Source organism: Pseudorasbora parva, chromosome 1 (assembly GCF_024679245.1).
Source record: "Pseudorasbora parva isolate DD20220531a chromosome 1, ASM2467924v1, whole genome shotgun sequence".
Classification (NCBI taxonomy): Eukaryota; Metazoa; Chordata; class Actinopteri; order Cypriniformes; family Gobionidae; genus Pseudorasbora; species Pseudorasbora parva.
Window position 1 is genome coordinate 55,857,782 of NC_090172.1, and position 21,591 is coordinate 55,879,372.

Genomic DNA, 21,591 nt, shown 5'->3' on the forward strand with positions numbered 1-21,591 from the left:
TATATACTTTTACAACGTCACTAACATTCTCTTTAATTTAGTTTTTGTTTATAGTGGTTTGAATGTTGAACTTGTGTTGTATATCAACAGGGGCAAGCGCTGGAGTCTCTGTGGGAGCAGTGCAGCAGTGATAGTAATGTCGTCCGCTCTGCCTGCTGTGAAGCTTTGGTGCTGCTCGTGGAACAGGGACATGCAGATCTGCCCTATGTGCTCAACACCACCCTTAACCTCCTGCCCTCAGCACGGTACGCTTCTGTTCACTGCTGTGAGACATGTATCTGGCTCTTACCAGCTAATGCAGATTATCATCCCTCGTTCATTTACCATTTAAAAAAAGCTCTGTGAATGTGAACTACATGGGCTGATGAACTGACTCGATGCAGTTTCTTTGGCCCTGTTTACACCTGGTATTAGAGTTTTTTCCGATCCGATCACAAGTGGTCGACGCTAAATACATGTGTACACAGGATCTAAAACAATTTGAGCTTGTTCACTTTTGACCACTTACAGAAAAAATGCATTTGACCGGATTGCTTTCGTGGTGTAAGCGCTCATGTGGTCAAGCGTTCAAACAGCCACAAAATACGGCTTCTTTCCGCCTACTGACCTAATGCATAAACATTATGGGAAGCACGCTTGCCCGACGGGATTTAAACTTTGAAAAGTTTATCCAAACCCAAGTTTGGTTTGAAGATAAAAAAAACTGACCAAGCACAATGTTCTCTCCCCCATTCCTGATTTCTAACACACACTCAAAGAGTTCGGCTGGTCTTGCGGCTGTCAGGACAGAAACTAAAGCTGATGCTCTCCGTGTGTTTTTACATCATCTCCATAAGCGTTCATATGTAAATTGTGTGAACTTAAATCCATTAGATCAATAGATCTGAAAAGGCCTATACATTCACCCGCCCATAGACCCTCCCCTCAAAGAAATCGGGACAGAAGTGGCTGAAAGTGGACAAAAGAGACGGATTAAAACACCAGGTCTGAACAGGAGTGTGTCTCCTTCATTTACTAATGAGCCGATCGGCCAAAGCGCATCCTAATACCAGGTGTAAACAGGGCTTCAGACACATTTTACGCCCATATTATAGTGTCAAAGGTGGCTCCAGATGCATTTTTAAATTATACACCCTTCCCACCCTGTCAAGCCCTGAAGGCATCTTATCAGCTTCCTCAGGCACTGACCTCTCCCTTCTCTTCACACTGGAATTAGTCTTTAAAAGAGTTTTTTTTTATGTTTAAACATGGACCAATTAAACATCAGAGTATCAGATTAGAAGTGATAAGTAATTTCGATGTTAAAATACTCTCCTCCCTCAGTTCAGTAAGCAAAGACAACTATTTGTTGTATTTATATTTCCCAGAAGAGTTTTGACTTTGTGGCTCTGTACATTTGAACAGTAATTTTATAGATTAGAGAACAGTGTTTAACTACCATTTGTGTAAAACAAACTAGCAAATGCAGTAACAGTATTTTTAAAAGAACAAGAACAGCTTAGGCTTAAAAATAACTGGGTTATGCTGGGAAGTTAGCATATTTTTGGTTTTACTTTTTTAAAGTGTTTATGCTTTCAAGCTCTTAAAAATTCTCTAATTTTGCTATCATTAACATGGTGTTTTCAACATCACACTGACAACTGTGTACTTACAGTCCTAAAATTGGTGGTGGACATTAACTAAGTACATTTACTTGAGTACTGTACTTAAGTAAACTTTTTGAGTATCTGTACTTTACTGGAGTATATTTTTTTCTTGATACTTTTACTTTTACTTCACTACATTTGAAAGACAAATATCTTAAAGACAAATACTCCACTACATTTCTATCTAAGTCGAAAGTCGTTTCTGCAGCAGCTCTGAAAGTCGGAGGATGATTTTTTCCATCTTTAAAAGTTTTTTTGGTGTTGTTGTTTAAGACAGTCTATCACGAATCACTCTTATAGGGTCATATACATTTTCCCAACTTTTTTTGAACACTGATCAGTTCATAGCAAACTGGAAGAAGACGGTTCTTAGAAACAAGTGTGTGCACCCATAGCCATACTTTGAAAGTATGTTTCAGTTTAAAAAAAAATCAAGATTAGTTTAGTTGGCATACATTTGGTGCATGTCTTAAAATATTAACAATAAAAACATCTGGGAGAAAGAGAAGAGGAAAGTTGGGAAAATGTCAGATGTGTATCAGTGTATTGGATCCGTGCATTCGGCCTTAAAGTGACAGCAGCTTTGTAAAGAGCTTTGTAACTTATATACAAGTATTTAAATGAGTTTAAGTTAGTCATATGCTAGTACGTCAGATGGAGCATCACTGACTGGCTTAAACCATGATGACTGTGCATTTATACAACAATAATAAAATAATGCATTGGCATAAAAAAGGAAATTTACTTTGATACTTAAGTACTTTTGAAAACAAATACTTCTGTACTTTTACTTGAGTAAAAATCTATTTTTACAACTTTCACTTGTAACGGAGTAATATTTGACCAGTGGTACTTTTACTTTTACTCAGGTAATAGAGTTGTGTACTTTGTCCACCTCTGGTGTGTGTGTGTGTGACTCCATTGGTTTTGTAGATGTGATGCAAACTACCACAGAAGAGGATTTAAAAAAAATAATCATTGCATTCAAGACCCCAATAATGATTTTGAAATGAGAAATGAAGCTATTTTTATACACAACCGTTCAGCAGTTTGTGGTCGGTACGTTTAAAAAAAAATTGTGGGGGGAATTTTTTTATACTCATCAAGGCTGCATTTATTTCATCACAAACACAGTAAACGGTAATATTATGATCATTTCATTATTTTAAATATTAATGTTATTAGTAATGTATTTTTTTCCTGTGATCAAAGCATCATTACTCCAGTCTTCAGTGTCACATGATCCTTCAGAAATCATTCTGATATGATGATTTGCTGCTCAAGAAACATTTAAATATTATTATTATCAGTGTTGAAAACGGCTGAATATTTTGGTGAAATCCTCCCTTACACCCTCAAAGCTTCCCAGTCCTGTAGCTCATCCTGGATCGACATTATTCAGTAACATTAGGCAGTTTTGATTTATATGATGTTTAATGTTGATGATCGCGTTATTTTACATATGCATATGATTGCAAATGAAATCGCTTGTTTCTGCGTCGTCTTCGCCTGTGTTTTGATCAGAAGATTCAGTACTCTTTCAGAAGATGTGTTATAGCGCCTCCTTACCATATAACAGTAAAAACCCAGAAACCTGTGTTTGGCGGGGAAAGAGTTAAGGTAAAATAACTGCTTTTTGATTACTTTTAGATTTCTTTTGACCTAACTTGTTCATCACACTAATTTTGATTTAATCTTGTTCCAAATTAATATAAAATACAAAGAGGAAAATATATATATATTTCAATCTTTATCAACAACATGAAGAGCACTGAATAATACATTACGTTAGGGTTTCCCCATACTGAAACTATGTTATCATGGCTATCAAAATCCAGTGTTCTGTATTTTGCGTACGTGAATTTTTGTTGTAGGTGGCTATTGTAGATGGCTATAATAATATAAAAAAATTGTGTACTGTGCTAATTAATTGAGACTTCTTACAGCTCGTACAGGTTGTTGGCCTTGTTTGTTTCGTTGCTTCTATTGCGCTCCCCTTTTTTGTAAGTCGCTTTGGATAAAAGCGTCTACTAAATGATTAAATGTAAATGTAAACTGCAGGGGTTTGTGAGTTTAATGAAAAGCTATTAAGTAATTAAAACATTTTTGTTTTAATTAAAATAAAATTGCGGATCTCCCCCTATTGACTACCATATTCTGAAAAAGATCTGCTTGGTTACAAACATTCTTCCAAATATCTTCTTTTGTATTCAGCAGAACAAAGACATGTCTTGAAACAATTGAGGGTGAGTTGATGACAGAATTTTCTTTTTAGGGACAACTATAACTTTAACAGAACACCCGACCTGTTATCTGAAAGCAGCAATAATTTAATTCCGTAACTGACCTGACCCGTCCAGGCCGCGACCCGAACCCCACCCGCATTAAATCTCCTGCATAAGTTAGATAAAAATAATACATTTTCTTATGTAACACAAGCAATCAAACCAACATTAGGCATTCTTAGTTGATGCTGTTAATAAAAATAGACACACAGCCCATGGTAATAATTAACAGGGGAAAAAAAGATGAGAACATCCATCTGTTGTGTAAACAGTACAACACCACTTTTGCCTACATCATGTGAACAATCTGCCTATACAAGGCTATTTTGAACAAATGTGCAAAAATCACACCATAGGCCATACAGATGCTTAGCTGTCTCCATAAATTAAAAGAACACAGACACATTTACAAAGTGAATTTTTTTAATTCACTCTGTATTTAAATGCAGTTGTCTCTCCCGAAACGCTGCATTGTATACGTGGCCATTGGACTTCTTAGCAGCATGAAAAATATTTATTCAATTGTAAATAAATTATATACAGAAAGTAAGTTCCCTGTCATTGAAGCTGGCAATCACTTCAAGTTGCAGCACGATTGGCTACAATTCTCAATGCTGCAAATCGTGTTATAAATAGAAACCTTTAATTTAATTTTTTCTAAATTCTTTAGACTACAGAGCATGAACACACGAATGCACACCTGTTACATCAAATATTAACAGTTCACCCGTCGAGATATGCAATGTTGAGAAAACACACTTCTTAAAAGTGAAATGATTTCTGTAAATCCAGTAATCAAATGCTATATTTTTATATTTACATGCGTTCTTAATTCTAAGTTAAATCTAACTTTTTAAGGTCATTAGTGCTAGCCTGACGTGGTCATACTCAATTCTAGTCGGAATATGAGTCTGAAACTGCTCCATTGGGCTGTGATTATGGGGCGTGTTTCAACCAAACCAGGAAAGACCTCAATTGGACAGACCGAAAACCAATCAGAGCAACGAAGCGACGCATAACTTTAGTTGTCAAATGTCAACAGAGCTCAACTGCACTGTGTTGCCAAGTTCGCGTTTTTTCCCGCGGGTTGTTTTCCATGTCCGCGGGTTGAAGTGACCTCATTATGTAATATATATACACATGAATAAAAATTTTAGCAGGCAACCTTGCCAAAATAACACACATTTTACCCCCAAACACCATTTTTTTTTACAGAGAACCTCCCCGAGAAGCTATTGTTTAGTGCTAGTAGTTGGCGCATTTTGTTGTAAAAACTTGGCAACCCTGTCTGCACGCGCGCTGGAATAAACTATCTTTGCCGGTGTTGTAAAAAAAAAAGAATTTAAGGATACACAGTTACTTACCAACATGATCATTTCAGGGAGAAATAGCGAAGGTGAATGCATATACAAACAAGCTCTCCGTTTAGGATTTGAACCAATTCAACCAAGCACCTTTGATGACGTGCATGATTATGTTACGTTATGTTATGTTATGATTATGAGCGAAGCTTGCTTGAATGGGCTGAACAAACGAACAATCTTGAATTAAATTGTTGTGGTATCGGATTATTAACATCAACCATGACTGTTGACATTTTTTATCTGTGGGAAGGGTAGACAAGTTTCCTGAACAGCCTGGAACATGACGTGTGTCCATGCGAGCAGCTTGTTTTGATGATTCGCTCCATTTCCGCCTGAGAATGCACGTTTGGACAGATGCAAATGTTGGGGGCGTGCATATAAATGATCCCCAACTCTTGCGTCACGGTTGGGTTTATGTTGAAAAGCACTTTTTTTACCGTGGAGTTTTTGATTCATGAGATTTACATAAGAAGTAGGAGGCGATGATGTTTGAGACTCACAGTATGTGATGTCCATACTGAACTCTTATTATTTCGCAATGGCAAGGTTAATTCAATTTTTTATTCTAGAGCACCTTTAACTATCCCCTATTAAGTGCACTATGTGACATTCACCATGTAGAAAAATAGTAAATGTATAAAGTGACTAATTTTAGCCATAGCTTAAGAGTCTGTTTATAATGTAATAGGCGGTGCGCTTTAGATTCTAGAGAGCATTTGATTGGACTCAAAATCTGATGAGAAGCTGCAGAGTGATGTATTGAAAATAATTGATTCATATTGGCAGAAGAGAAACTGAACGTTATGAATGCTTATATCTTCTAAATGTGATATTTGTCGTTGCTTTGGAGCGCACTTGTGTATAGAGAACAGTAAGGCTAACATATTCATACCAAAAGCCCCAAAACTTACATTTTGATTTCATGGAGACTTTAAATCATGCTAAAATTAACTCTAACCCTAAAGCACAAACAAACAGATGCTTTTATTGCTGCCGTAATGTGGTTAGGGTTGCGTTTTTAGAGGATTACCTCAGTATCCTGCCCACATGCTTCCTCTTCCCTTTGAGTTGGATTCTTGGATGAAGATAAGCAGTAGACTGAGGGTGCACATCTGCATATTCAGAAAAATGCAGCCTGTTCCATCAGTCAGCTCATGTGTCTCCCACACACACACACTGCACACACACACACACACACACACTGCACACCCTCACGGCTGCTGCTGTCATCGCCATCATATGGAGCAGCTACCCACACAATGTACCCTTTCATCATACAGCCCTGCATTTTAAAGAAATAGTTCACTCAAAAATAAACATTCTGTCATTATTTACCCACCCCCATGTCATGCCAGACCTGTATGTGGAACACAGAAGTAGATATTTTTGATAAATCGTTATGCAACTTACTACCAGAAACTGTCAAGCTCCAGAAAAGACAAAAACAGCATAAAGCAGCATAAAAATAGCCAATAGGACTTCTGAAGCCATGCGGTTATATGTCTCATGGACCACTTTTGTGCTGCTTTTTGAAATCTGCCAGTCATTCATCATTATGCTACTGTATGGCAGAAGTTGTGTAAAATATCTACTTTTGCATTCCAAAGAAAAAAATTATAACACAAATAAATTACAGAATTTTCATTTTTGGGTGAACCGTTTATGAGCACCATGGAAAATGAGCACATTACTTTTATTCATTTATTTATGGAAAAACTTTATATGGTGTTTATGGTAAAAGGTATTTTCACCATATGATATTGGGTATAAATACAACAAAAGGCACCAATTAAGGGCTTCTTGTGGCAGTAACCTCAGTATTTTTCTTCAAATAGTATTGAAAAGACATGAAATATTCAAAGTGATGTGAGTTAGACTCAAACCTGCATTGCTTGTTTTCTGCAAGATCTGAGCTTGCATGACCCATTAAATCCAGCAATGAGCAGATACACTATATTGTCAAAAGTATTGGGTCACCCTCCAAATCATTGAATTCAGGTGCTCCAATCACTTCCATGGCCACAAATATATAAACTAAAGCACTAGGCATGCAGACGCTTCTACAAACATTTGTGAAAGAATGGGTCACTCTCAGGAGCTCAGTGAATTCAAGCGTGGTACCGTGATAGGCTGCCACCTGTGCAAAGTCCATTCGGGAAATTTCCTCACTACTAAATATTCCTCGGTTTATATGTATTATAACAAAGTGGAAGCAATTGGGAAGAACAGCAACTCAGCCATGAAGTGGTGGCCCGTGCACAGAAGTCACCGACTTTCAGCCGAGTCAATAGCTACAGACATCCAAACTTTGTGTGGACTTCAGATTAGCTCAAAAACAGTCTGTAGAGAGCTTCATGGAGTCCACATCTTAAACCTTGCGGAAAGCCTTCCCAGAAGAGAAGGGTGGGCAAACTCCATATTAAACCCTACGGATTAAGAATGGGATGTCATTAAAGTTGATGTGCATGTAAAGGCAAGCGTCCCGAAACTTTTGGCAGTATTGTGTATTTGAAACATATGCTGCTGAAAACTGGACCATGTTACGGCTTTGCTATGCACAGTGTGTACCAGCTCACGAAAGAGCTTAGTTGAAAGCTGGCAAGATGAATTTCCTTTCACTGTGGAGTTATGTTTTCCCTCCTGGTAAAATATACAGTACCGGTAATCAAACGCATAGGAACTGAGAAATGTACAGTCAGACTTGAGAGAGTCAAGAAGGAGGAATGAAAGAAACCACGGCACGTTGTCACGCAGAGTTGATTTATAATGTATGAGAAACACTCCCCCTGTTTTCTCGTCGAGGATTGGGAGCTTTGTATCTTGCATCCCAATATGTAATTGGCTACATTCGGAATAGCATACTACCATAGTATGTAGACTGTGCAAAGTGTGAATTAAAGACCCAAATAATCTCTTACATTGGTTATAATGTGCAACATACAACCAGAACACACTATGTGCCACAAAGAAATGCTCTTGACTTGACCTTCTATTTGCAGTTTGATAAGAAACTGGAAGTAATATCAACTTTAACATCTTTATATTCACTATTTGTCCAGATTGCCTGGATCTAAGATGTATTATGCAATATTGGGATAAAATGCAAAGTAACTGTGATCACGACATCAAGAAAAAAACAATGTTGTATACTCAAGAACAGCCCTTCTATTTCTATCAATAAATGGATGTTATGCTATATGAAAATAAACATATTTGTTAAACTGGATTTTACCTAAAGTTGTAAATTTGCAAAATTGTTTGTTTCAAAATTGAGCTGCTTCATTTTGTCTTCACAAATGATATGCGCTTCACAGATGGATTGTGGGTCCATGGTATCTGCTGATGCTGACTGTTTTGTTTCTTGCCTGGGCAGGAATGTTCAAGGGCTGATCAAAGTGGTCGGGAGGCTGCTGCAGATCCAGGCAAGTCAGCGGGATAACGGAGCAAGCTTCACCTGTCCATATTCAATTAGGTGAGTGCCCTTTCTAAGAGCAACAGCTGCTGCCACTTGTTAACCCAGAAAAGTCACAGATTTTTTTTTTCTTCTGTTGCCCAGATTTTAACCATGCAAAATTATTTTACGCTTTGTAACGAGTATGGACAACAGAATTTAACGGTGTAGTAAGCAACCTTTAAAGCGGTGGTTCTGTGTGTTTTTTTTCTAGGCTTGGTTGTGTTTATGGGGTGCAGTATAACATGTCTTAATACTTCTTTTTTAGTTTTTTTGTTTTTACGCTGTATTTTTCTTATATTTGACCTTTATTCCACACCGCTGTCTCCACTGTCCTTTGAACGGCTCGTTTACTTCCTGCTTCTATGAAGCCCATCCCTCCGAAAAACGCAATGGTCTTAGATTGGTTAGATGGCCAAATGTAGTTTCTTGTATTTTTATTGGCTGAAGTGCCAAGCACAGGTTGTCCAGAAACGCCACGCCCCTTCCCATTACGGGCAGAAGTCACATCTGCGGTGACTAGCAAGGGTTTATGATGTCACCAACCCGGGAAGAAGCTCGTTGTAGTCCAAACCGGCCGTTTTTGTAGGCAATAAACTGGTGTAACTTTAAAAGACATTATCTCCGTTTGCATTGAACTTTCAGCGCTGTAACTTTACTGTTTATGCTCAAGCACTAACTAAAGTTTAAAAAGTGAAATCGCATGCAGCCACCCCTTTAAATTTCAAAAATGTAAAGGTTGCTCCGTTCCCAAAATGCACAAATAAACATTGCAAGAGTTGATGTCTCTTTATTCCTAGCTGAACCAAAATAATGCTTTGAGAAAAATAAAGAGAAGGCGACGAACGAGCGACAAGGAAGAACAAAAGATTAAATACGACTTATTAGTCACCAGACCCAGGGGCGGACTGGGGCAAAAAAGTGGCCCTGGACTTTCTGGCACAAAAGCGCCCCATAACAACCGGTCCACAATACGTCAAGTCATCTTCATTTTATAGCTCTTTTTACAACACAGATTGCTTCAAAGCAGCTTTACAGTGATAGTAGGAAATTAATTTAGCTTTTGAAGAAAAGTTTTTCATCTCACCATAAACTCACCATCTCATTATGCACAGAGCAATATTAAACACCACTTACTAACATAAAAATATAGATGCTGTTTATACAGAAATTTAAAAGCTATTTTTTATTGAAAGGCTTATCATTAACATTAATGAATGACTGGTACACTTCTATAGGTTATAATTGGTATTTCCTGGTGCACGTGGTAATTATTAAATAAATAAATTCAAACAAATGAATTATTTATTTATTTATTTATTCATTTATTTATTTATTTATTTATTACACATTTTGACATCTTTTCCATACAGTGATGTTTATATCATTAAAGTTAAATGGCTATCATAAAAGCAGTCCATATAAAACAATGCTATGGTCTAAGACTTAGCATGTAGTGGAGAATGTGGACTATTTTATGGTGCCTTTCTAGTAGTTATCTGTCCTTTCAAGAGCTTGACATCTGTCATTTTATGAAATAGAGCTCCAATTGTTTAAAAATTCAAGTTTAAAATAATATATTGGTCATGCAGTTTAAAAAAAAAATACAGCAAATTAGAGATTTCTGCAGAATCATGTGACACTGGAAACTGAAGTAATGATGATAAATTCAGCTTTGATCACAGGAATAAATTACACTTTACAATATATTCACAACAGCTATTACAAATTGTATTAATATTTCTTAATATTGTGTTTTTACTGTAGGCCTATTTTTAAACAAATAAATTTAGCCTTCTTTCAAAAACATTTAAAAAGTCTTAGTTATTTCAAACTGTTATTAGCTAGTGTGTAAAATAATACATGTGAACTAACTAGAAAATTATAGCCTATATTTAATTTATTGTATGACATGTTTCTTCACGGACATAGGCTACTTGAATATGAAAGTTGCTGGTTTTACCATGTTTTCGTGAACATATTTTGAGTTTTATAAATAATTTTCAAATGACTGTGATATTACATACTGATGAAAGCTTGGAAACAGATACACAAACATTCACTCTGATGCTGAAAACTGCTACGTTAATGGTTCTTAGTTTGTGCATCGAATAACGTAAATGGCATTGCAATCTGAGAAATTCCAAAAGGTCAGCAGTAGTTTGTAACCCTGGAAATTAATGTTCAATGTTTACATTTTTTAAATCATAAACAGGTGGGAAATATTAGTGTATTGACTCGTCATGTTCAGCTGTTTATTTCACCTCGGCTTGCACCTCGGTTAAGTGCCGCTGCTCGGTTTGTGTGGACAATAAATCCCGCCTCCTTTAATTGGATTGGATATCAACATTTTGACATTGGCAAGTGCTCTTACACCACTGAGACTGATCAAAGTTTTTCCCTCAAGTGGGTCGCACAGGCCATTTATCAAGGCCAACGGAAGGATACACACGTCTAGGCTACGTAAATTTACTAGGCCTATTATTCATTCTTCATATGTATGTACATACGGCCCACCGGGAAAACTCCAGGTGCTCCTGATGGCCAGTCCGCCCCTGGCCAGACCTACTATGACACTCATAATTGTCCTGTTACTAAAGCTAACATTACAATAACATGGGGTGACCGGATGTCCCATTTTTCCCGGGGTGCGGACAGTCTGTCTTAAAGGGACAACAGCCTAAAACACCTGTCCGTTTTAGTAATGTTGATCAAAAAAAATGTGTATATGTATGCTAAATAAACTTACTGTACATGATTACGGGCTGTCCTGTATTCCACCATGAGAAATCTGGTCCCCCTACAATAGCAGCATATCTTGGTTCTGTGAAACATCAAAACCAATGTTACGCATGTAATAATGCGGATCCTAGAGCTCTAATATATTATATTCCTCTGAGCTTTTTTCTTCTGTTATGTCTCTAAAACCACTGTAATTATCTCTTTCTATGGTCTTCAAGTTCTTCAAGTCTTTCTCCCTCTTGCGCACTTTCTCTCTCTCCTCCCCCATCATGAGTGGACACACCCCTACTGCTGATTGGCTAAAAATGCGTTGCGCTGCTCCTTTAGATCCACTTTTCTCAGAAATCACTTACTGCACAGTTAATGTAACACTACTACTTTAAATAAACATAAATGACCAAATAAAGACTTTTCACTGGGTGAACTAACATTCAAAAATTTGGATAAGCTCTTCAGTGTCACATGATCCTACTTAATGCTCGGGTAAGATGACATAACATTAGAACAGCCTTCTGTCTGTGCCGTCTTGACTTTTTTTCTCGTGCTTTCATCACTTTGCTTTTATTCTCATGCACAAACTCGTTCGCGAAACTGAACGGCCATTCAGATCGATCTCGCTGGTCAGTCTCTCGTCTTTCCGATTCCAAGCCAGTCCGTTTTGTTGCCAGCAGCGCAGGCAATGACGTCAGCTTTGCGTTTCTCAAACTTCACACACCCATCTCCTCCCACTCACTCGTTTCATTCGCTCTGGTTAAATAGTGCTTGCATTGCAGGTTTCGCGTGCGCACTACTGATCTATGTAAGTGGAGAGCATTACCCACCACTCAAGTAGCTTGTGAGTCGCAAGATAAGTGGCTTAGTGCGCTTAAATGGTCAAATACACACAAAATGCCCCTCTTGGTGAGTATTCAGCTAAACACTGTCAGTTTTTGAACATAATTAAAGGGTTAGTTCACCCAAATTATGTCATTAATTACTTACCCTCATGCTTTTCCAGACCCATAGAAGATGATTTTGTAGAAATCCGATGGCTCAGAACGTCCTTCATTGACACCAATGTCATTTCCTCTTTTAAGACCCATAAAAGGCACTAAAGACGTCGTTACAAAGCCCATCTCACTACAGTGGCTCTACAATCATTTTATGAAGCGACGAGAAGAGATTTTGTGTGCAAAAAAAATCTAAATAACGACTTATTCAACAGGTTATTGTCTATTATCTAGTAACAAGTCTTGAGAGAGGAAATGACATTGCTGCCAATGGAGGCCTTTCTAAACCATCCCATTCAAGAAAAATATCTTAATTTGTGTTCCGAAGATGAACGGAGGTCTTACGGGTGTCGAACAACATGAGGTAAGTAATGACAATTTTCATTTTTGGGCGAACTAACCCTTTAAGCTTGGGCGCCATGACCTCTTATGATAAGTTAGCTTATAATGAATCAAAGGACGTGTATGTAATTTTTCTCCTCCTCTGTCGAGTTTTCTCCCTGGTGAGAAGATGAATGGGTCGATGGCTCTGTGCTGGCCTGGGATTGGTGCTTGGCCTTTAGCACGGGTGGGCACAGAGGGAGGGCTTGAGGATTAATGAAAGATGCCCACTGGTGCTCATTGTGTCCGTCTGCTCGATGGATCCTCTGCAATCTGCTCTGGGGTCACAAAGCCACTTACTGTAGATATCCAACAGAAGCAGAGAGGGTTAGAGTGGGGCTGTGTTAGGATTGTAGAAGAATAAATCAACTCTTTCCACAGAAAAAAGACAGATTAAAAACTCAAACTGTAGATCTTTTTTATTTGTCTTTCTTGAGCACACTGTTTCTCAACTGCATGCTAAACAAAGCCATGCTATTCTGGAACGTGTCTCTTATGCTTACAGAGGCTGTATTTAATTGATCATAAAAACATTAATGTTGTGAAATAATTGCATGTTTATCTTTCAATATATTTTCAAGTGTAATTTATTCCTGCACCATTAAATCTCAGCACCACTACTCCAGTGTTCAGTGTCACATGATCCTTCAGAAATCATTGTAACATGCTGATTTGCTTGTCAAGAAACGTTTCGACATTAGGTTGAAAACAGTTGTGCTGATTAATATTTGTGTGGAAACAATCAATGAAATATTAAAAAGAACATGATTTATTTAAAATATAAAACTTGTGTAACATACATTTATTTACGCTCACTTGATATATGATTAATTTATTGTATCCTTGCTGAATAAAAGCTTTTTTTCTTTTCTTTTTCACAAAAAAACCTAATTTATACCAGTAAGATGCTAATTCAGTAAATGCTGACAGATTCAGTGATTCATTTGTTAGATTTATTTAAACTAGTTTAAAACAAATTGACTGAAAAATTAGCAAAAATTGACTGAGCTGTTTGTTTGTTTAAAAAAAAGGTAATATGTATGTTTTATAATTGTTTGCACATGCACATGTTCAGCAAATGCACAATAGGAAGATGTTATCTATTTTTTTTCTTTGTATTATTTTTTTTTCAATATTATTTTAATCTAGCTCTTTCCCTTGAGAAAAAATAAAACGCATTTCATTCACTGAGTGCCGTATATTATTCAGTCCAACTTCTGTAGGCTCAAACCTCTATATTATCCGCGGATGCTAAAGTTATAAACAACTCTTCTGGTTAAGCAGTCTCGCTCTAAACTTTCATTTTAAAGAAGTGCGATGGAGGTCAATGTGTCAGCCAGCCTTTGTCTGGCGGTTAATGTTGTGGCTGTCTGCCGAAAACCGCCCCTGATGGATGAACCCTGATAATGTGATGGCTGCACCAGTTGGCCGGGGAACAAGAAGAGATAGATGAGCAAATGTTTGAACTGTAGGATGTCTGTGGAGGGAGTGGAGAGCTTTGGTGCAGCCCTAACATCTGTCTGGAGGTGACCCAGACCATAAATTCAAGTGCTGAGAGACTGTTTACCATGTGGAGGATTTTCAAGGTAACTTAATAAATAAAGTTCCTGCCTGACCCAGTGCCAAAGGCGCACACAAACAACATGATCAGGCAATTGGATGAGTTCATTAATCTTAAGATAAAAGAGCATGCGTGTTTGTTAATATAAGGGCCTTTATTTGTGTGTTAGCATTAATGGTAGACATTAATCACCAGCGTAGCTTAAGACATCTAAGCAACAACTGCAAAAGGTGAATGATGCGTTAAAGATAGAGGACAATTCGAAGATGTTTTATATTTATTGCCTAATTAAAATAATTTTTAATTTTCTAAATACTGATGTTTATATAGTATACATTAAATATATGTTTTTAAATATGTTTTTGATCTTAGGAGCTTCCCTCATCCCTACATCACAGTGCTGGAAAACCGCCCCGACTGCTGGCCTGCTCTGCTTCAGGAAATTGATGACTTCCTTCAGCTGGCTACAGAGAAGTATGAAAACAGTTAACAATGACTGATCTGGGGGATTTTATAAAATTTGGGGGAACATTTTGGAACAACTTAAAGGGGTCATGATATGAGAAATAAAATATGAGACATATAAGAGGTCTTTGTACCAATAAAACATCCTGAAAGTTTCAATGATTCTTATCACCAATGTCACGTGATTTCAGCAGTTTGGCAATTTGACACGTGATCCGAATCATGAATCAATACTATTCACAACCTTTTGAATCTTTATTTGAGGATTGAACACAAACGCGGAAGAGAAGACAATGCTGAATAAAGTCATAGTTTTTGTTATTTTTGGACCAAAATGTATTTTCGATGCTTCAAGCGAGTCTAACTAACCAACTGATGTCACATATGGACTACTTTGATAATGTTTTTATTCCCTTTCTGGACATGGACAGTACAGTGTGCATACACTTGGATACGCTCTCGGACTAAATCTAAAATATCTCAAACTGTGTTCTGAAGATGAACGGCGGTTTTACAGGTGTGGAACGACATTAGGGTGAGTCATTAATTATATCAATTTCATTTTTGGGTGAACTAACCCTTTAATGGCTGGCATTTGCCTACACTGAATGTGAGTGTCGCGTCAAAAGCAAACAGAATCCATTATAATCACTGCACTGTCTACACTGGATATAGCACACAGATGCATGTTCGGATTCTGAAGTTATCCACACTCTTCAGTCTGTTGACAACACAACAAATGGAAGAGTGAAAGAACGTTTGCTTGGATGCATCCTGTTTAAACAGCTTGTTTGCGTCTCTGTACATATTTCAGAAGGATTCCAGCATTGGAAATGTTGATGGTATATTTTAATGCAGTCCTAGATCGCATCAGAGGATTATATGATTGATCTGAGTTTTTTTTCTTTCTCTGCTCATATTTTAATATGCATTGGTCTGTATAATGAGTGTGTTGTGTGATTAATTGGTTCTATTTATTGGTCTATTCCCACCCTATACACTCCTACACTTCCACTGCTTTACGGGCAAACTGGGTTAGAGCATCTCCGAAACTGCAGCTCTTGTGGGATGTTCTAGGTCTGCAGTGGTCAGTATCTATCAAAAGTGGTATAAGGAAGCAACAGTGGAGAACCAGCGACGGGGTCATGGGCGGCCAAGGCTCATTGATGCACGTGGGGAGCGAAGACTGGCCCATGTAGTCCGATCAAACAGACGAGCTACTATAGCTCAGATTGCTCAAGAAGTTAATGCTGGTTCTGAAAGAAATGTGTCAGAATACACAGTGCATCGCAGTTGGTTGCGTATGGGGCTGCATAGCTGCAAATCAGTCAGGGTGCCCATGCTGACCCCTGTCCAAGCGCCAACAGTGGGCATGTGAGCATCAGAACTGGATGGCCTGGTCTGATAAATTACGTTTTCTTTTACTTCATGTGTATAGCTGGGTACGTGTGTGTTGCTTACCTGGGGAACACATGGCACCAGGATGCACTATGGGAAGAAGACAAGCCGGCAGAGGCAGTGTGATGCATGGGAAACCTGGGGTCCTGTCATCTATGTGGATGTTACTTTGACACGTACCACCTTCCTAAGCATTGTTGCAGACCATGTACACCTTCATGGAAACAATATTCCTCTTTCGGCAGGATAATGTGCCCTGCCACAAAGCAAAAATCGAGATTGAGGTGTTGACTTGGCCTCCAAATTCCCCATATCTCAATACAATGGAGCTGCTGAAATACACATAACAAATAAGTCCTATCCAAGGCGACCCTACCTCGCAACATACAGGACTTAAAGGATCTGCTGCTAACGTCTTGGTGCCAGATACCACAGCACATTATTGAAGCATTATAAGTTAACCTCAGGGAACAGTAAAATAAATAAAAAACCCATCTCATGACCCCTTTAAGCATTACCTGTAAAATGATAATCTGTCTTTGTGTACATTTGTCCCTCAAATGTTCTATTATTTTGTCCTTTTTTCTCCCGTTGTTTTGTGAAAAAGCAAAAAATCTTAAATTAATGTTTTAAAAAAGTATAAAATCAGATTGCAGTTCATGATCAATCGCTGTAGAACTCAACCAAGGGCCGTATAGAACAGTAACTCTGTTATGAGAGGGCCAATTAAATGTTGTATACCCTTACAAGTGTATTTATGGTGTTTTTTTCTTTAGAGATGAGCCAGTATATGTTGAAATGCTGCTACCATTCCTTCGTTACCTGTACTGCGAACCCCAGAGATTGCCAGAAAACGCTCTGCTCAGACACAGCCTCCTCAGGGTCCTGCTCCAGCCACGAGGGGCTCCTGATCCTGACAGCCTGCAGGAAAAGGGGGCGTCCAGCGCTAGGGTGGTCCGTGAGCTGATACGCAGCCTTTTTGACCTGCTTCCATGCATGCTGGTAAGCTAGAGGATGATTTCTGATGTGCTGAGCTGAAGTAGCTCCATAGTACTATGTGGCTAAGACCCATGACATTTCATCGTTGTGAATTTCCAGTGGTGCCAAACTCTAATTTATTTTTTAACAATGCAATAAAATGCATTAAGCGATTTCTGAGAAATGCTGATGGAAATTGAAATCAACACCTAAACAAACTATTTGGGGAATATTTGAAAGATGTCTGTGTGTGCTGAAAAAAAGTGTTTGTACATAGTCCTAGTTCTGTAAATAGGGGAAAAAGTTAATCAGACAAATCCATGGAGCACCAAAACACTTTAGGCAATCAGCAGTAGGGGGCGTGTCCACCCATGATGGGGGAGGAGATAGAGGGAGCAAGAGGGAGATTTGAAGAAACCTGAGATATTACCAAAGAGGAAAAAGTCAGAAGAATATAATAGGAAGAAGAAGGGATACGGTAAGGCAAGAGCTTGCCTTAGGCTTGAAAATGGACACAAGGTTGTGTTGTTTCTGCTCCAAACATGTGTAACAATGATTTTTTTGCTATTATTTGCCTGTGCATAGCATGTTTGTTATTTTGGGAGCAGAGCAATCTGTTTGTCTGGGTTTTGATTGCAAATATCAACAGTGTTTCTGAGAAACTCTTACTGCATCTTTAAGGGTGCCTACTGTTCAATACCTTTGGGTCAGTAATATATATATACAGCTCTGGAAAAAACTGAGAGCACTTAACATTGATTTTTCAATGTTATAATATATAATACATACTTATATATTTTCAAATTTTATATATAAATTGTCCCTATAAACTGACCCTAGGATGTAATGCTCTGTTTTTGCCTTATTTGGAAGAGTTGTAATATTAATGTTGAGCTCTGCTCTGATTGGCTAATTTTAGCAGCTCACAGCAGTTCAGTGAAGCGGCTTGAGTCCTGACCGTCCTTACAGAACACGGACCAACTGAATGACACTTTAAGCAGAACATCTCAAATGGAGATTGATAAAATCATCCACGCACGAGAAAGAGCTCTCGTTTATGCGGTTGCCAGATTTCAGTAATTAAATCCCCCAAACAGAGCTTTTCTCTGAAAAAAAAGTATACTATCTGTTGTTTTATTTAAACATGTCCAATCTGGCAACCATATGCACGCGATCTCTCTTGCGTGCGGATGATCTGAAAACATCAATAAACAAGTAAGCTGCATTTCAGCAATCTCCATTGACTATCGTTTTAACTTATATGGTGGAAAAGGTGACGTTTGCTAGAAGGACGGAGTGAACGATCTGTTAGCAACGTATCTACGGTTGTATTTTGTAATACAAAATAATATTAATCTTTGTCATTAGACACACTATTTAGTTTTGCCTCAATCCTCAACCATGTGTCATGAGAGCCGTTTTTGCTATCTTCGAGTGTCTTGTTTACCATCAGTAGATTCGGCTTATTTGGAAATATGCAAATGTTGGGGGCGTGCATATAAATGATCCCCAATGATTGCGTCACGGTTGGTTTTATGTTGAGAAGCACTTTTTTTCAGTAGTGTTTTTGATTCACAAGATTTACATAAGATGTAGGAGGCAATGATGTTTGAGACTCACAGTATGTGATGTCCATGTACTCTTAACTCTTATTATTTCACTATGGCAAGGTTAATTCAATTTTTCATTCTTTGGCACCTTTAAATATGATTTTAATATTTAATTTAAGTAATAATGAGCAACGTATCTTTTTAAACATGTTCACACTTATACTCAATATGCAATCATTGTCGTCATCCTGTGACCCATCAGGTGGACAGTGTGACAGCAGTTGTGGAGTTCAGCTCTTTTGCTGAATCTCTGACGTCGGCTCTGCTCACTGATCCAGGCTTCTGGAGGAAGGAACTGACCCAGCTGGCTCTTCAGATCCTGTGCGCCTGTCAGCTCAGTGTTCATCTGAGGGGAGAACTGATGTCTCTTCTTCACACACTCCACCAGATAATACCTGCACATGCAGTGGTGAATGCACACATTATATTTTCTGTCTTATTTTATATTAAAAACTGCCATTTAGATATTTTTAATATCATCTCATAATTTGGCAGCAGGTTTATTTGGCTGCTGTCACTTTAAGAGCTGACACACAGATCCATTTTACTTTCGCAAATGCTTTTTTTTTTGTTTCTCAGCTGTTTGCATTCACTTTAAAAAGTTGTGTTTACACAAATACTTGCCAAGACTGTTCCTTATTTTGTGGGTATTTGACTGTTTAAAGAAACTGTATGTAAGAAATGAATTTCATTTAATCATAAAATGGCCCTGATATGACACTAGACATTAAGAAATCATGGTAGTTTCAAATACTTATATCACTGACAACAGTAGTGTGGCCAGGATATCTAATCACAAAGTCAGTCGTGTTTGGGTATCCGGGTTGCCAGATCTGCTCTAGTTACCACAGCTGCAGCTACAAACGTTCCTGCTGATCCTGCAGCCTATCTGGCAACAGGGGAGGGGAGAGGGATACACCGCTCTACAGTCATTTGAAAGTGATTACAGTACCAGTTTTTGCCTACACAATCTTACAAACACTTCCTTTAAGAGCTATAAGCAGCATCCCAAAACCTGTGAGAATGAGTCAAATTGAAATTCAAGCCCTGTAACACCAGCAATATTCATCTGGAGCAAATGAAACCAGTGAGTGAGGGGAGCTGGGTTTGTGTGTCAACTCGCTGTCAGAGAAATGAGAGAGCGAGAAATCACTGGCATCATGTATCCTGCGGAAAATGAGTCCTGGAAGCTTTTTCAGATATTTCAGTATCAATATGTATCAAAAAATATATATTTTTAACAACATTACATTGCACTTAGTTTATTTGCCAGATGCCTTCCCTTTTTAAAAGACTACAATCGAATATAACATGAATATAACAATGACATTTATATATAACATTTATATAGTGACTGAATTACACGCCACTAATGAAATGCATCCGCATTTGGCGGGTGATAATGTCAAGAGCTGTTGGTGTAGTGAAGTTGTACAAACTGGACTACTATAATGGATGAATGAGAAACGGTAATCTGTCTTCAAATCAATTCTGTCTAATTGCATTCATTTATAGATGCAGATTAAAAAATGCCTTATTTTGAAAGAGAAAAAGGCTAAATTATTATTTTTGCCGTTGCACTCTCAGTGTGATCTCAACAAATCTTCTCCTGTCATCTTTATAATGGTTTTGTTTGCGCATCGTTTTCTAGCTTGAAGCGATTTGCATTCAGCTTTGCCTCAGAAGCTCCATCTGTGTTGAACCGTTTGTCTGATTGTGCCCTATCTAACTGTAGGAACTCCCGCCTGAGCAAGTGATCATGGGAATCTCCCTGCTACTGCTAAACGCCACCACCGCTCAGCAAACAGCCCTCCTAGAGCTCGGTAAAGGACCTCTCGATATCTGAACGCATCACATTGACATGGCTAGCTTCATTTCCACAGGAGATGTCAGTAAGAGGCAGTTTTGCACAGATTGAAACGGGTGCTTTGTTACTTTGTCTTGCTGAGTTTCATGCTGATTGCAACATATGCAAATGAAACGGCAAGAATGAAAAATTATGAAGCTTTAAACTCACTAAAAAGCTGTTATTTTAGAAGAAATTGTATCAGAAAGTGATAATGACTTATTAGTGGGTTTTTTGTTTGGGGTTATGGATCTATTATGCTATTTTAAAGATTCCTGTTCTTTGGAGGTCTCCTACAATGGGTTTACACGCATCCAAGGTCAAAAAACACTTTAATTTTCCTCATAATACACATTGAAGCATCACTTCTTCTCTCACATTGTCTGAAATGGTACTTTCGAAGATTTGGTCGCTCTAAACCCCTCCTTTCCATGAGCCAACTCTGTTCTGATTGGTCTGAAGATCCGTTCTGTTGTGATTGGTACAACTGATACAAACAGGAAAGATGGCATCGGTTTTAACGTAAACGTATCAATTTGAGGGCGAGTCCTCATCCTTTTGAAGTGCATGCAAAGTGGATTTGCTTTTGCAGCGCTGAAAACGGCATCTTCCAAAATGCAACCAAAAGAGACACGTAATATCTGTCTTCCAGAATATCATAGAGATTTGAGAATGTGCTCTTTTGACTTGGGCCAGTAAGTAAGACCCTAACAGTGCCTAAGCAACCATTTACAATACCATAGCAAGTTTTGCAAGGGCAACCACCACTCACATTAACTCACAAAATTGTTAAAATATATTTTAACCCCTAACAGGGCAAAAGTGGAAAATGATCAGCAAAAAATTATTTCATGTAACTTTTTATATAATCTGGA

General features: G+C 38.0%; 1 protein-coding gene across 2 annotated transcripts in view; it reads left to right on the plus strand.

Annotated features, from left to right (window-relative positions):
* The window catches only part of focad (focadhesin), an 85,677-nt gene that overhangs the window by 5,816 nt on the left and 58,270 nt on the right, over nt 1-21,591 (plus strand). Inside the window, exons 4-9 of one of the 2 annotated variants that reach the window (XM_067445332.1) lie at nt 91-245; nt 8,669-8,767; nt 14,792-14,893; nt 17,059-17,284; nt 19,073-19,279; nt 20,606-20,693. In XM_067445332.1, coding sequence (XP_067301433.1) covers nt 91-245; nt 8,669-8,767; nt 14,792-14,893; nt 17,059-17,284; nt 19,073-19,279; nt 20,606-20,693 — 877 coding nt within the window. Of the gene's footprint in view, nt 1-90; nt 246-8,668; nt 8,768-12,717; nt 12,842-14,791; nt 14,894-17,058; nt 17,285-19,072; nt 19,280-20,605; nt 20,694-21,591 lie in introns of those variants that run through there. The other variant, XM_067445341.1, reaches the window with a different exon arrangement.